The sequence below is a fragment of the Galeopterus variegatus genome, unplaced genomic scaffold, assembly GCF_000696425.1.
Source record: "Galeopterus variegatus unplaced genomic scaffold, G_variegatus-3.0.2 Scaffold54, whole genome shotgun sequence".
NCBI lineage: Eukaryota > Metazoa > Chordata > Mammalia > Dermoptera > Cynocephalidae > Galeopterus > Galeopterus variegatus.
The window spans coordinates 139,224-156,404 of NW_007726165.1; the positions used below are offsets into that span (position 1 = coordinate 139,224).

General features: G+C 35.6%; 1 protein-coding gene across 1 annotated transcript in view; it reads right to left on the minus strand.

Moving 5' to 3' along the window:
* Positions 1 to 391: 391 nt before the first annotated feature.
* The window catches only part of BAZ1A (bromodomain adjacent to zinc finger domain, 1A), a 104,451-nt gene continuing 87,661 nt past the window's right edge, over positions 392 to 17,181 (minus strand). Inside the window, 9 exon segments of the mRNA XM_008574020.1 lie at positions 392 to 1,020; positions 1,499 to 1,586; positions 3,188 to 3,330; positions 5,178 to 5,644; positions 7,250 to 7,473; positions 7,688 to 7,935; positions 13,811 to 13,959; positions 15,160 to 15,314; positions 16,148 to 16,311. Coding sequence (XP_008572242.1) covers positions 824 to 1,020; positions 1,499 to 1,586; positions 3,188 to 3,330; positions 5,178 to 5,644; positions 7,250 to 7,473; positions 7,688 to 7,935; positions 13,811 to 13,959; positions 15,160 to 15,314; positions 16,148 to 16,311 — 1,835 coding nt within the window. The 3' untranslated portion in view covers positions 392 to 823.

Consider the following 17,181-nt stretch of genomic DNA (forward strand, 5'->3'; position numbering starts at 1 on the left):
TAAAATGTTTAAAAAATTAAAGAACATTTTCCAGGTATAAATTTTATAAATACAAAACAAATTCACAAATTACTTTGAATGCTAAATAAATATCTAGTTAATAAACTCAGACTTAATATCTCCAGCCAGCACTTGTACAGCACTTCAAGGATATAAAATTGGATTCATTCATGTATAGTGTTGAAAGAATATGCTCATTAAACAGTTCTTAAGACATATACACATTTTTCTAAACTGTGCTAGAGAAGAAGACTTATCTGTGTAGATAAATCTCTCTTCATACCACAACTTCTTTTTTTTTTTTTTTTTTAAAGATGACCGGTAAGGGGATCTCAAGCCTTGGCTTGGTGTTGTCAGCACCACGCTCAGCCAGTGAGCAAACCGGCCATCCCTATATAGGATCCGAACCCGTGGCCTTGGTGTTATCAGCACCACACTCTACCGAGTGAGCCACGGGCCGGCCTCATACCACAACTTCTAAGAAATCATCAATGACAAAATAAATCATAGCTGAAAAAATATTTTCTAAGATATCTGGACACATGAATGATCTCAATGTACAAAAACCTCTGTAAACCAGTACTGTATCCAATACCTCTATCAAACTTATTAGATATTAAACAGAACTGTGTAGCAAAGGAAATCTTTCCCACATTCTCCTGAGTGCTTAATATTAAAATTGAGAATATAGTGCAGGCCACACTTCAATGTGGTCGATCAGTTGTTATTGCTTTATACATATGTCTGCTTTAGAGCATGATTTAATATTCCACTTCCATGAAAAATTTGTTTTTCCTCGAATATATCCTGCAGAAGGACAAAATTAGATGCGTGATTTTTTTGCAGCCGGTGGTGTGCCAACTTGGTCCATATTACTGGGTGTTACGTGGAGCCCAAGCTTTTGAGCCTGAATATGAAAAAATGCTTGAAGCCTAGTTCCAGCTTTTGCTTCACTTGTGTTTCGAGGGTTGTACTCAAAGCAGTTCGAAAACATTAACTCGATATCATCAATAAACTCAGCTAGAGAGAAAAAAGCAAGCAAGATTAGAATGAAAGTATATAAACTATAAATTTTGGTTTGTATTATATCTAGAAACTTCATTAAGTAAATGGAGAAAATAAATGAACTTTTTAAAATAAAGTGTGAGAGAAAAACAAAAAAATGGAAGTCTACTTTTTCCTTTAGAGAAGATTAAAACAAGGTAGAACTGAGGTTTAAAATTGTTTAAATACTTTAAAACTGTTTGATTGAAACTATGCAATTATGTAATTATAAAGAACCTCTTTAAATAAGATCAGATTGTAAATAAAATATCTTTCACTCATTCAGTCCCACCTAATCTGTCTTTCGACTTCATACACACTGCTAAACACTTTAGGGACCTCTTGGGATGCCATATACACAACTACATTAACATGCATCCTTTAAAACAAAAGAAAAACAGTCTCTACCTCTTTAAGCAAAAATAATTATCAAAGAAAAACATAAATTACTTACATGCTAATTTATATTCACATTTATTCACTTTTTCACGAATTATATTTAAGGCAATGGGCTTTTTAATGATGTCATAGTAATCTGGGACCTGTAAAATAATTCAAAGATATCTCTCCATACAGAAAATTTATTGGAAGTAACTCGTCAAAGACCTAAAGGTTTTGCACTTAAAAAAGCAACTCAGTATTAACCTCTGAATATTACTTTTCCATGAATATCATGTAATATATTTTCAGTTATTATGTTACAGAAGCCTATTTGATACCATTAAAAATGTTAACCATTTATTGTGAAAAGAAAAAATATGCTTTTGTTCATGGTGTTCTCCCTCTCTATTAGATAGATAATATATCTAATAGATAGATACATTATATTATAGATAATGTATAGATAGATACATTATAGACAGATACATTATCTATCTATAAAAATTTCTTTAATGAGCATTACTACATTTGTGATAAGGAATAAAATGTATGTAACAAAGCTTAATCCAAGATAAAAACTACTCAGGAAAAATGAATCAAACAAGTAAAACTAAAATTTAATTTTTATTACATGCTATTCCATATTAAGTAATCTTTCACATTCTTCCTGTGGAATCTCATCAAGTAGAATATTGACGATGTCACTTTTTCATTCAGAAACTTTCACCTACACACTGACAAGTGAGACCTTTTATGATAGAATTGTGTCTGAGCCTCCCTATCACACCCTCTGCTCCATTCATACTATCCAGCACTCCTCACATTCTCATTTTTGGGTGTTTAACTTATACAAGGGTAATTTTAAAAATTTGTGGAAAAACAGAATTAAAAGATAATACGAAACTTTCTGCGAACGTTTTGAAGATCCCTTGTAGTCCCCTTTTCTAAAGTGTCCTTATTCCATTTCTCACTGCTGAAATTCTATCTTTCCTTAATGACCAGTCCAAATAGTTCTTCCATAAAAAAACTTTTTAATTCCTGCTATTCCTCCCTCAAAAATGCTCAAATCAATCTCCTTTTCTTCTTTACTTCTGTAATACCATTATAACTTCTCTTATAGTACTATAACACTGTTCTGTCTGCTATATAGCACATCACATTCTGTCATACCTATATAAGTAACTACAGCACCATCTCATGTCGCTTATATGTTAGGCCATCACTGTTATCTAAGAGTACCTATCTTTTACATCAATGTTTCTTAAAGTGTGAGCCCTGGACCAGGACCATAAGCATCAGCTAGGGACTTGTCACAAATACAGTGGTTGGGCATCACCTCAGATCTGGTGAATCGAAAACTCTGGGGTGTGGTTCAGGAATCTATGTTTTAAGAAACCCTCCAAATGATTCTGATCCATGCTGAAGTTTGAGAACCACCGTTTTACATGAGAAATACCATTAATGATACTCAGTTGAATTAACACTATTTATATTCATTACACAGAACAAAAACATTGAGGTTATTTCAATACACTGTCATCATTTATAAAGAATCAATCACAAGATAAGAAGGGACTGAGACAATGCTGTCTAACTCCATTTTCTTCAATATAGGAACCAACCTTCCAAGTGGTTTTTTTTTTTTTTTTTTTAAAGTAGTAGACAGTGAATAACAGGTGTTTTGACTACTTCAAAATTGCCTCATGGACTAAATCAGATAATATACATTAACATGTTTTATAAAGTTTAGTAATATTATTACCTGGATTTTAGAAACAAGTTTCAAAAAAGGCCAGCTGTCATCATGCCGTACCAATTCCACAACAAGTTGTTCAAAAGCAGACAATTCATGAACTCCTCCCTGTCGGCCAGAACTCCTTCGATTCAGTGTCATAGGAGATGACTCTGGTAAGTAAGTAAAACATTTCAGGTGATAACAAAGTAAAATCACCACAAGCTGAACTAGACATATAAATACAAACCAAATTCAAGCAGAAAATAAACACACCATATACTGATGTGTTAATTAATTTACTGAGAGACACAAAAATCTGGACCAAAAATTTATTATTTCCTTTCTAATCTAAAAAATTCCCAATTGAATTAAACATTCACTGGGAACACATCATAAAAAGAGCATAATGCAAAAGAAAAATCTAGACCACAAAGTTTGTGGATTATTTTTACTCTATCTCATTAAAAATACTTTTTCAAGTACAGTAAAATGAAGCTTAGTAAATTCTCCTAAAGATGTCCTTAAGAAAGTAACTTCTTCAGATCTAGAAATTAAGCCTCCATATAAATTACCTTGCGTAATGGAAATACAATTCTCAATAATAAAGTAAAAGATTATTCTAAAAAATCTTAGTTTTATTATATGGAAAATATTCTTAAAGCAAAATTCTTTCTCACAGATGTAAGAAAAGTATAGTATAATGAAATCTAAGGTGTATGCACTGGTAGAAAAGTCCATATATGAATTCAGGTGTTTAAATTCTCTCCTTGCAGTGTAAGTCTATACATTTCTCCCTTTATTTGTCCTTAGAACTAAGTTTAGTAACTTCACAAATCAGTAAAAAAAAATTTCCATAGGGTTTTCTGAATAAAAATATTACAGGTGTATTATTTCTCCAAATAACTTGGAGTTCAGAATTGGGGAAGAGCAAAACAGATAAGGGGATAGGAAAAGCTAAATTAGATCTTAATTGGTATAAAATTACGTGATACTTCCCCCAAGAAACCTGACAATCTGGTGACTGCATAAATAGACTATGTGCCCTTTTTTTTTTACCAATGAATTCCTTAATCCTGTTGTATGTCTGAATAATGCAATACAACCTATCTACGGTTCTTCAAAGAAGAGTAGCATTTTTGGTTTAATTTCTTTTTTTTTTTAATATCAAAGTTTTATTACTACTGACATTTAAAAAGACAGGATTGAAGAAATAAATGAATAAAGAGATTTTTATATGGATAAAAATTAATATAAACAAAAATCAGAATTAAAAAGATAGCTGGTGATCCCTAAAACATTACTGCCCCCAACTCTGCCTCTCCCCCCGCAATTCAGTATTTCAGGTGGGAACCTGATCAATTAACCTAATGTAGCTTGTCTAGGTGAAAATAAGTATGTGAGTTTTGAGGGAGGAAAAAGTGGGTGAGAATGAAATGTATTATAATGTGTTATTCTGAGACTGTTCAAATATTGGCCCAGTATCTCCATAAAAACAGAACACTGCCTACAAATTTATTACATTATCCTGCTACACTAGTAGAAAGACTAATAATATAGTTTATCTTTATTCATCAAATAGCTGTCCCTTCAATGAATATTATGCTTTATTTAGGTCAGACTGTTCTCTAATAACTTTGTATATATCAGTGACAGCCTTTTAAAAATGATCCAAAGGGCCGGCCCGGTGGCGCACTGGATAGTGCGCCACTTGGGAAGCACAGCGGCGCTCCCGCCCGAGGGTTCGGAGCCCCACATGCAGACCGGTTCCCACTCACTGGCTGTGCGAGGCGCGGGAGCAACACCGAGGGTTGCGATCCCGTTGCTGGTCCCCGGTCTGGTACGGGGGCAACACTGAGGGTTGCGATCCGTTGCCGGACACGGAAAAAGACAAAAGACAAAATAAATAAATAAATAAATAATAAAAAATAAAAAATAAAAATAAAAATGATCCAAAGTATCACAACATTCAATATTTCCAAATCATTCAATTTTCTTAGGTTTAAATTAGACTTCATACCTGTAGATTGTCTTTTCCTGCCTTTTCTCTTGGATTCACTATCTTGGAGAGAAGGTTTTGAAGCAACATTTATAGATCTTGATTGTTCACTTGACTTTGTGGTAATGACTCTGAAGTTAGGGAAGGTGGGACTATTTTCTGGTGTATTATTAACACTTTTCCTGCCTTTGCATTTTCTACGAGGACTAAGTAGTTCCACAAATACATCTGCTTGCAGTGGGCTATGCCTGTGGCGAGTAGAACGACCGGCAATTCTTAAGGATTTAGTTTCTGAAGGAGGAGCAGATTTTATCTTTCTTAAGCTTCTACCAGTAGTTTTAGAAGAAGCAGTTGTTTTGGGTGTACTCTGCTGACTCCTTGAAGGGTATCTTCCAGGATCTTGTCGTTGGGCACGACTTGAGAAAGAACTAAGTCTCCCTCTTGTTTTAATTGGCAATCTAACTTGTGGTCGTCCTCGTTTCGGTGGGCTATAAATATTGGTAGAAAAGACAATTATTGTACAGAGCAATGATGAACATATGATTATTTCTATCCCCCTTGTTTTATTCAGCCAATGAGTTCCACATAAATTACTTTTCTGTATAACTGACACTTATCCTATACTCAATCCTTTAAACTTAGAGCCAATAAGTTTTCATGGAAATCTAAAATATGCTTTCATGTATTTCCTTGAAATACCAAAAAATTTTTAATATTTTCTTGGTAACTCCAGGACATCATCATGAAAGTCAACTCCTAAATTATGATAAACTGTAATAAAAGCTTCAGGAGAACTAATAAATAGACTTAGTCAATCATGTTGAAAACTTAAAAGAATGATGAACTAATCTTAAAATGCAATTCTTTTGTCTCTTTTTGCTACAGGAGACTACCACTTTTCATTACCATTGATACTGAGGTAAACTACAATTTCGGCCAATGGCTGTCACTGGAGTGGTCCTTGAACCCGTGGTTCCTGAATACCAACCCAAGAACCTCTTTGCCATCTTCTGTGACTGTAAATTACCGAACTAGATTTAATCTTTCAATTGCCTTTAATAAAAAGGATAAAACAACCCCATTAAGCATCTTTTTATCCATGTACCCACACACCTGGACTTGCAGTTTACTGAGTATATTTGCAAGAATTTTCTGAATTCTTTATCATCTTTATGCTTAACACAACACTGCCCTCACAAGTTACAGGGAAGATGGCTCCTCCTAACCAGTACTCTTAGAAAACACCTTGTTTAAAACAGATGGGGTGGCTCTATCTTTACTTCTCCTCCTCTGACTGTATAATCCTTTTGTACTTTGACATTTCTGGGTTCCCATTGCATTCATTTTCCTGACTCCACAAGAATGGGGTTCAGATGTTAAAAAGGGGGTGGAATGCTGGGAACAAGGAGCACAGTATGACTTCTCTGGTGTGGCTGGCTGTGGCCAGGCCTGCTGATGGAAAGCACCTAGTAGATATAAATATTCCTCCATTTCAGTCCTGAAAGAAGGGGTTAAATAAGGGAGATTGCCCCAGTGCTGCCACAGCAGGAATATCTAAGCTCAAAACAATTCATCAGGCCTGGATGATGCAGTTTGCTAAGCTGCTATACTACCATTTTTATATGGTAGTATAAAAATTGTTTCTGGGTGCTGATGTGGCAGGAGAATAAAAATAGAGTGTACTTTCCTGGCATATTAACACTTTCTCTCTGTAGGCTGCCGAGACCACCAATACTCCCTTGGGAATATTTTCAAATGTTTATAATATATAAAAAGCAAGTATAGCTTCAGGTCATTATATTACATATTACTTTAAAAGATAGTTATGGACCTCAACTATTCCATTTGTATTTGAACAGTTAAGAAATTGTCTTTTTTTTTTTTTAAAAGATGACCAGTAAGGGAATCTTAACCCTTGGCTTGGTGTTGTCAGCACCACGCTCTCCCAAGTGAGCCAACCAGCCATCCCTATATAGGATCCGAACCTGTGGCCTTGGTGTTATCAGCACCGCACTCTCCCGAGTGAGCCACGGGCCGGCCCAGGAAATTATCTAATTAAGACTTACTAACTCTCATTGCCTGGTAGGACTTACCCAAGTTCTTCTTCTTGAGAGTCGTCTTCATCTTGTTCTACCTCATACTCTTCCTCCTCACTTTGACCCTCTTCATCATCATCATCAACTTCATCATCCTCACCTTCCATACCGTCTTCCATTTCTTCATCACTTTCCAAGGATGGCCTCTGTCTAGAGGAGAGTCTTCTAGAACGTTGCTTTGGTCGACATTCTGGACAAAACCAATCTCCTTCAGGCACAGTCTGAACAAATCATGTAAATGATCATTAATCATTTATTGTTCAAAATCTCAATGTCTCAATTCTAAATTTTTTTTTTCTTTCTTTTTTTGGGGGACTGGCCGGTACAGGGATCTGAACCCTTGACCTTGGCATTATAATACCACTGTAACTAACTGAGCCAACTAGCCAGCCAATGTTTCAATTTTAATCAGAGAAGTAGGAAATAAAAAAATACCTTGAGCTTTGGTCGAACACAGTAGGTATGATGACCCCGATCACAGCCATCACAAAGTACCATGTTTTCTGCATCACCCTTCTTTCGGCATATCTTGCAACGAGCATTCAGTATAGACTTAGACCATATCACACTACGATCCAAGGTGGATAGGTGAAGAAAGACTTGGGATAGACTAGCAGAAGAAAGGAGAGATTCTCTCCAACGGTCCAGGACTGTTTTATAAGAACGCCCACTGTCACTGGCATCTTAAATGAAAGGGGAAAGTGATTAAAGTTTCTAGGCAAACCTAGATATCTCCTAGAACTATTTTCCTGGCAGTTTATTTATTTATTTTTTTTTTGGTGACTGGCCAGTACAGGGATCCAAACACTTGACCTTGGTGTTACCAACACTGAGGTCTAACCAACTGACTTTAACCAGCCAGCTCTCTTGGCAGTTTAGGTTATATTTTAAATTTTTTCTCTTCTAATACTTAACAAAAAAGACCATGCTGATTTTAAAAACAAAAATCTCATGTTAAGGAAAGTATTTGTGGAGCCACATCTTATTTATGATAAAGGAATTACTTAAACCCATATATATCAAATGCCTGGGGATTTCACGTTAAAAGAGAAAAACAAGCAATGTGTTGTCAATCCAGTCTTTGCATCAAATCTTGATCTAATTTAGAAAACTGGCTAAATGCAAGTTACTATTCATTGAATCAAGTATATTACTTCCTCCTTTTCAGATAAAAGGTGGACTCTTCTCTAACCTAAATATTGAACATATAGGAAGTTTCTTTGGGGATTGATAATAATGTTCTGAAATTAGATAATGGAGATGGCCGCACAATTGTGAATATATTGAAAACCACTATATTGCACACTCTTAAAAGGGTGAATTTTATCTCAACAATGCTGTTATTAAATTTATCAATTGTGTAGAAAGACCAATTATATTGTCTTCTATCTTTAAGAAAACATTATTTTAAAACAGAGAAATAAAAACAATGTTAATACTCTCAAAAAAGAATTTTGAGCACCAATACAAAGGTACTTTATTTATTTTATTTTTTTTTGTGACCGGCCGCACCGTGCTCAGCCAGTGAGCGCACCGGCCATCCCTATATAGGATCCGAACCCGCAGCGGGAGCACTGCTGTGCTCCCAGCGCCACACTCTCCCGAGTGTGCCACGGGCTCAGCCCAATACAAAGGTACTTTAGCCATATTTATCACCATTCCTTTGCCTTCTGGGCTAAAAAAATTAAAAGCCATTTGACTACATGCTATCAATCTACCATCAGTCCATCATTTTCCACTGGCATATGATTTCCATATCAATTTTTAATACCGCTACTACATTAATTTGCATAAAACATCATACTTAATTATGAAGGGCCCACGACCTCATGTCAAAATTCTGCAAGGTATTTAAGACTCGATACATAGTCTGGTCCCATAATGCCTTATTTCCTTCTACTATTCTCAAGTAAAATTTCTTGGGCATCAGCATAATGGTTAAGAGAATGCAGGCTCTGAGTGAGTATGAGCTTGGTCAAGTTACTCAACCCTTCTGTGTCTCAGATTCCTCAATAATAACTGTGGATAGTATCTACCTCTGAAGGTTGTTAGGACCATTAAATGAGATAATACACAAAGGCATGTAAAATGCCTGTCACAGAGGAAACGCTATTATTACCATCAATACTCCTGCATTATGTTGTTCCCCCTATGTGCAGCACTTTAGAAGATTTGAAACAAGTCTATTCTATGGTCCCTATCTTTTATTTATTTATTTATTTTTGGTCTTTTTTCCGTGTCCAGCAACGGATCGCAACCCTCAGTGTTGCCCCCGTACCGGACCGGGGACCGGCAACGGGATCGCAACCCTCGGCGTTGCCCCCGCACCTCGCTCAGCCAGTGAGCGGGAACCGGTCTGTATGTGGGATCCGAACCCTCGGGTGGGAGCGCCGCCGCGCTTCCCAAGCGGCGCACTTATCCAGTGCGCCACCGGGCCGGCCCCCTATGGTCCCTATCTTTAAGGAATTTTTAGTACAGCTGGGAAAGTGAAGATATATACATTGAGTTAAAATCATAAAGCAACAGGCCTGCCAAACACTAGTGAACTGTCTGTTGGGCAGGGTGACAGAGAGATGACTTGAAATGTAGGGCCCATCCAAACGACGAGTCCCTCTCTAAAAAGCTGGGACTCCAAACCGCTACCCCTTAAGGGTCAGGGTGGAAAGGGTGCCACACAGAAAGAAAGGGGTAGCAAGGAAATCTACTCACCTGGACCTTGGTATTGGGTAGAAAGGGGAAATAAATCTACCCTGAGAATCTGTAACTATAAATAAAGTTTCAAACAGGTTTAAAACCTGAAAAAACACAGGCTAACATTTTAAAGTGGTCCAGGGTTGGTAGTGCCTTCAGGTGAATGGCAGAAACAAGTACAAATGTTTGTAAATTCTTTCTGAAGACATTTCCACAGATCAAGTTCTGAGGAATGAATTAACAGTCTAAACCCACAAGGTACATGTGGAAACAAACACTAGAATTAGACACAGAACATAAAATATCTATGTATATTTTTAAAAATATGAATAAATAACCAGGCAGTTTGAAAAAGAATCGGATAGAATTTCTACAAATAATTGAGATTAATAACTCAATGGAAGAAGAAAAAACTCAATGGATGGGTCAAATAGCTCTTCAAAGCTGAAGAGAAATATTAGCAAAGTGGGAAATAAATGCAAAGATATTATTTGAATGCAGCCCAGATAGTATTTTTCCATCTTTTATCTTTCTATGTCCTTTTATTTTAGGTGTGTTTCTTGTAGACATTATAAAAACTAGCTGAATTTTATATATTTTATCCAGTCTGTCTGTAACTTTTATTGGAGAATACAATCTGTTAAAATGCATTTGATTCATTTCTACCTTCTCATTTTGTGCTTTCTACTTATCTTCATTTTTTTTTTCCTTTTTGTCTTTTTTACTGACCGGTAACGGGATCGCAACCCTCGGTGTTGCGCCCGCACCGCACTCAGCCAGTGAGCGGGAACCGGTCTCCACATGGGATCCGAACCCTCAGCGGGAGCGCCGCCGCACTCCCAAGCGGTGCACTCTCCAGTGCGCCACCGGGCCAGCCCTATCTTCATTTTTTGATATAAGCTTCATGAAAAGTTCTGGCCTGAGTAGGACCTCGAAGGGAGATGGGTAGGCTATAAGAATTGCTAGTTCAAAGATAATGAAGAAATATTTCTGGATAAATCAGAGAGCATTCTTATTAGTAATGACAAGAAATAAGGTTGCAGAGGTCAATATGGAAAAGTGGAAGAAAGGACAAATTTATGAAAATCTTTTGGAAGCTTGGTAGTCAGTTTGAACAGTTCTTAACTCAAAGATTGGTGAAACACTGTGGGTTTTTAATCAAAGAGGCATTCTAAAAAATTGAAGAAGGCTCAATTCTTATCTTATTCACTCCTACTCACTTGTATATGTTCTAGCCTATAATGGATGCACACATTTTTCTATTTTCATATAGTACTTAAAGAAAAAAACAACATATATAATTGATTCCATTTTTCTGTTAATTTTTTCCCTTATCTTAAACCTCGCTTTTTCTCCAGATTATATGACTGGCAAGGCAGAAAATGTCTTGTTTCTTTTATCTTCTATTATGCTACTACAGATAAATTCCTCAAGAAGTTACTAATTAAAAGGATTTTAGTGGGCCGGCCCGTGGCTCACTCGGTAGAGTGCGGTGCTGATAACACCAAGGCCCCGGGTTCGGATCCCATATAGGGATGGCCGGTTCGCTCACTGGCTGAGCGTGGTGCTGACAACACCAAGTCAAGGGTTAAGATCCCCTTACCGGTCATCTTTAAAAAAAAAAAAAAGTTATACCATGAAAACAGTAACCATAAAGGAGTGGAAGTGGCTATAATGTCATAAAAAACATACTCTAAGACAAGAAATATAACCAGAGAAAAAGAGCAATAAAGAGTTATTACCTCAGAAAGATATTAAAATTATAAATGTTTATATACCTAACAACAGAGTCCTAAAATACATAAACCAAAAGCTTCCAAAATTGAAAGGAGGAATAGAAAATTCAAGTGTTAGCTAGAAATTTCAATACACAGCATCAAATATTACATCGGGAGATTTTGTACTATTCAATGGCCACCATACAGTAATCCATGTGACCATGCCATATAGGCTTCTCTAGGAGACAAAATATAAAAATTCTTGCCCTATAGGTCTCTCTGTGCTACCAAAAGAAAAAAAAATGCTATGAATAAATACTTTATGCAAAATAAGTAAACATCAGTTCCATACCTGTTCATTCTTTTCGTTAATAGCTAAGTATACTTAGATTGACTAATATCAACTTTGTATACGCCAATTTAAAAGAGTATGATTAGCTGAGGTATGAAATATAGAAACGAAAATGTTAGGAAGGTGGTATTATCTTGTAAGCTTGTCCCCAAGCCCATTCCCTTCCAAAAATCCAATCCAAAGTTTTCCTTGAAAGCTACATATGCGCATCAGTATTCAGCAGTATAGAAAGTAAAAATCATAATTCTTTAAAAAGACATAACACATGGGCCGGCCCGGTGGCGCACTGCTACAGTGCGCTGCTTGGGAGCGCGGTAGCGCTCCCGCCGAGGGTTCGGATCCCGTAGCAGCAATATCTCATATTTATAAGAGTTGCATGATTTATAAATAACTTATAATTGAAATTTTAATTGAGAGAATTGTATATTCAAATGTGGTTGTAAGAAATAATACAGAGAGACCACCTGTACACATAACTGAATTTAGACAAAGAAAATACTAAGAAATATTGAAGACTGGTAAATTCATGATATAGCAGCTATGAACTCTAATATCTTTGTGAGCTGTGATTATACATAATTTATTTCTTACAACTACTACTTTCAATGTGATAAGTGAGTTAGTAAGCTCACAGTAGAATTATCAGTTTACAAAAAATATAAATAGAATTAGATAATGAGATCCTGGCCATGAATTCTTCAATTTAAAAATAGACATTTGACAAATATATTCACATTCCAAAATTGCTCTGATAGGGCTGGCCCGGGGCTCACTCGGGAGAGTGTGGTGCTAATAACACCAAGGCCACAGGTTCGGATCCTATATAGGGATGGCCAGTTAGCTCATTGGGTGAGTGTGGTGCTGACAACACCAAGTCAAGGGTTAAGATCCTCTTACCAGTCATCTTTTAGGGAAAAAAAAAAATTGCTCTGATAGCACTATTTATGAAAACGTCATTCTTACTACTCAATAAGGTAATATCAAATAATTATTTAATGCATTTTAGTCTATTCAAGTTGCTCTTTCAGTGAGACCAAAAAGATATGGTTTTAAAATATTATTTCTTCCAGGATCCCATATTAAGACATAAATTATCTCAACATGATAAATTACAAATAAACTCAATATCTCAAAAAGACAACAGGGAAGTAGAAGCAGTTATGATATTAAAATTGATTTGAAACTTTGAAACACCACATATTTTCCTCAAAACAGTGATTAGGTTCATAGACTAGTCCCTAAAAGCCTATTAATTTCATAAATTGCCAAAAAAAAGATACAGGTAGTATTTATTTCTATTATTCTAACCATAAATAACAGAGCATTTCCTTATCTGTGTTGCCTTTAACACTTGGTATTTCTGATTTAGCACCTACTTAATTGGGTTAGTGACCCATACTTACTATTAAACCACACCCCAAGTGGTGGACTTTTAAGTTGCTTATCTGGGGTTCTTTTAAATAACAAAAAAATTTATGTACATTCTTTGATTACTCAAGGTCTGGCTAGTCACAGGTTTTGGTCATCTTTGGATGAAACTCTTCACGAAAGAAGAGACTGAAGAAATAGTTTAAAAATATTCATTAAAATGAATAAATATTTAGAGCAAATTAGAAAAATAGTATTTAAGTATTTTAAAAATAAATCTCACTCTAAATAACTCATTTTAAAACACAATCTCAAGTTTTTCAAATTAGTCTATCAATTTCATTATATCAGCCAATAGTTCTATTAGTTAAATGACAATTTCAAAATTTAAAACATAATTAATACTTTGAAATAAAAACAGATACCTACCAAGTGGAGCTTTGAGAAAACGCCGCTCAATGCCCTGCTCTATTTGAAACAGTGCCATTGCCAGATAATGAACCACGTTGCTCACTGATTGTGGTGTACTTGCATTAGTCGAGACAGTACTTGGAGTTTCTGTTTTTATCCCCAAAAGCCTACAATTAAAACAGTAAAGTTTATGGTACTTAAAAACACTATTAGTGAAACTTGAGCCCACTCATTCATTCACATACTCATTCACACCTGCATAAGAAATAGTTTTCTCAGTCTCAAAGAGCTGTGTCAGCTAGTAGGGAAGGGAGATTCATTTAGGAGGACAGAAGGGCAAATATCTGAAGGAGAGTATGTGGGAGAGGCTTATGGAAAAGGTTTTAGAGAGGTGACATTGTGATGGGCCTTAAAGCCTAAATATTAAATATCTCAGGCAGCTTATCTCTATTTCTCCTGCTTCCACTACTAGAAGGACATGTAGCTGTCTCCTAATTAGTTCATTAGCCTCCAGTCTTGCTCCCTCTGCAATAAATCTCCATACTGCAGCTAAAACGATCACTTAAATGTGCAAACCCATTCACTAAAAGCCTTTGCACGTGGTCTTTCCTCCCAGCATCACATCTTCCCCACCTTTAGAGCTTAGCCTCACAGTCACTTCCTCTAGCACTTTTTCCACTGTCTTCTATGTTCCACCAGGACAAGTAGCCTTCCTATGGACTACATTTGCAATGGGTATTTACTTTCTTTCAGAGACTTTATCCTGTTCCATAATGTTCTATAATTGCTAGCTTCATGTCTCTCCACCATTCTCCTCTAGATGAGAAAATGCTTAAGGGCATATATTATCCAAAATAACCTTGAAAAAGTAAAAGTATCTATTTATAGATATATAGATATAGATTTTGATTAATAAAATAACTGCACTTAAGTCTACCAAAATTTACTATGTTTTCCTACAGAAAAGAAGAATGGACAGTACAAAGTTACCTTTTGAAATTAATAAAACTTTAAGTTCAAAGACTTTTTAAAAAAATGCTTGAGAAATTATCATTGCTCTAATGAGTTGTCTTTTGGCTGCATTAGTATAAAGTGGAAAACAGAAATCCTGAGGTTCTTTTTTTTTTTTTTTTTTGGTGGCTGGCTGATATAGGGATCTGAACCCTTTGACCTTGATGTTAAAACACTGTGCTCTAATCAGCTGAGCCAACCAGCCAGCCTGCAGTTTAGGAATGATCATTTCAGTGGTTACAAATATTAAGGTCCTCATGATAAGTTTTTAAAAGAATATAAACATTTACTTAAAAACCTTATAATTAAAATGGCAAAGAAAAGTGATGGTTACTGTAGAAAAATCCTTTTTGTACCTGTCCTTTACTATAACCTTTGCTTGTTCATCAATTTCCATCTCTTCTACATCTTCATTCAAAGTTTTAATTATCCCGTTTTCCTTGTTTTCCTCACTTAACAGCTCATACCGTCCACTTTCTAAGGCTGATCTCCAGATGTGTCGATCCGTAACCTGTAACAAAATCCAAATTTACTAATCCCAAAAACTGAAATATGTTGCTCCTAAGAAGTATGAAGTTCAATGTACATATAAAATTAATTCATGGATATTCTAGAACAGATTATAAAGCAAAATGGGATATAAAAATAATGCTGCTAAGTGGCCAAAATGGAATTCATATCATTCATAGATGAAAGCTTTAATACTTTACTTTCTATATAAAGAAATTATAAACAATTCTATGATTGGTCACTTGATAGTAAAAGAGTGACAGATGATGGCAAAGGCATGAACAGAACACATATATAAAGCATGACTTACTTACAGATTTAAAAAAGGTAACAAAGAAACCAACAAACAAACCAGACTCAGCAGAGAAGGCAGGAGCTAGTCAAAGAAGAAGAAAATATCCTTACACATTTCAACATTTGATGAAAATACCATAAAACATACTTTTAAAATATTAAAAATTAATGTTAATTTTTTTTAGGGGGTGGTAGCTAGCTGGTATGGGGATCTGAACCCTTGATACCTTGGTTTTATAACCCCATGCTTTGACCAACTGAGCTAACTGGCCAGCCCTAAAAATTAATATTAAAAAGGTCAATTATATTAATTTAATTTTGTTTAAGAAAGCAGATAGTCATATAGAATATTTAATAAAGATTTATTCATATGTTAACATTTTGATGCAGGGGGATAAGCTTAGTTTTCATAAAAAATATATCATTACCTGGTGTTTATTCAAAACACACATGCTTTGCCTATATCAAATAATTAACAAATATAATCAAAATTCTGGACCAAGCAAATTAGATAAACTAAAAATGGAAATAGGTACAAACCTTGATTGCTCCTAATGTTCCTTGGTAGATTCTGTCTTCAATATCTAAAAGAAAATCTCTCAGCCTCAGTTCAAGTTGCCTTTCTGCAGACATCTGATACGAATCATATGAATTGGAAGATCTTCCCCGACCATATGTATGTTTGCTGTCAGTTTGAGGTTTATCTGGAAAAGTAATCAAATACCTTTATTATGATTTTCTTATTAAAAAACACACTTATCCCCATGTGATTGTTATGTCTTTGAGATAACAGATTTAAAAGCACTTTGTAAATCCCCAAGTGCCAAAAATAACAAATAAATATTTGCAAATCATGTCTGGTAAAGGCCTTGTATCCAGCATATATAAAGGACTTTCATAACTCAATGAAAAGACAAATAATCCAATTTAAAAATGGGCAAAGAATCTGAACAGACATTTCTTTAAGGAAGATATACAAATAAATAGCCAATGAGTACACAAAAAGATTTTCAACATTATTGGTCATTAAGGAAAGGCAAGTCAAAACCACAATGAGATACCTATGTCAATACAAAAACTTATATGTGAATGTTTACTGCAGCATTATTCATAATAGCCAAAAGTTGGAAACAAACCACATGTCCATCAACTAATGAATGGATAAATAAAATGTGGTATATACATACAATGGATTATTTGGCCACAAAAAGGAATGCAGTAACTGATACATGGTACACCCTGGATGAACCCTGAAAACATTATGCCAAGTTAAAGACATCAATCACAAAAGAACATTTATTATATGATTCCATTCATATGAAATGTCCGGAACAGGAAAATTTATAGAAACAGAAGGTAGATTTGCAGCTGCCTAAGGCTGGAGAGGTAGAAGGTTGGTGGGGGACAGGAGTACAGGGGAGTGGTATCTAAAGGGTACAAATTTTCTTTTTTTTTTTTGTCTTTTTGTCTTTTTCCGTGTCCGGCAACGGATCGCAACCCTCAGTGTTGCCCCCGTACTGGACCGGGGACCGGCAACGGGATCGCAACCCTCGGCGTCGCTCCCGCGCCTCGCT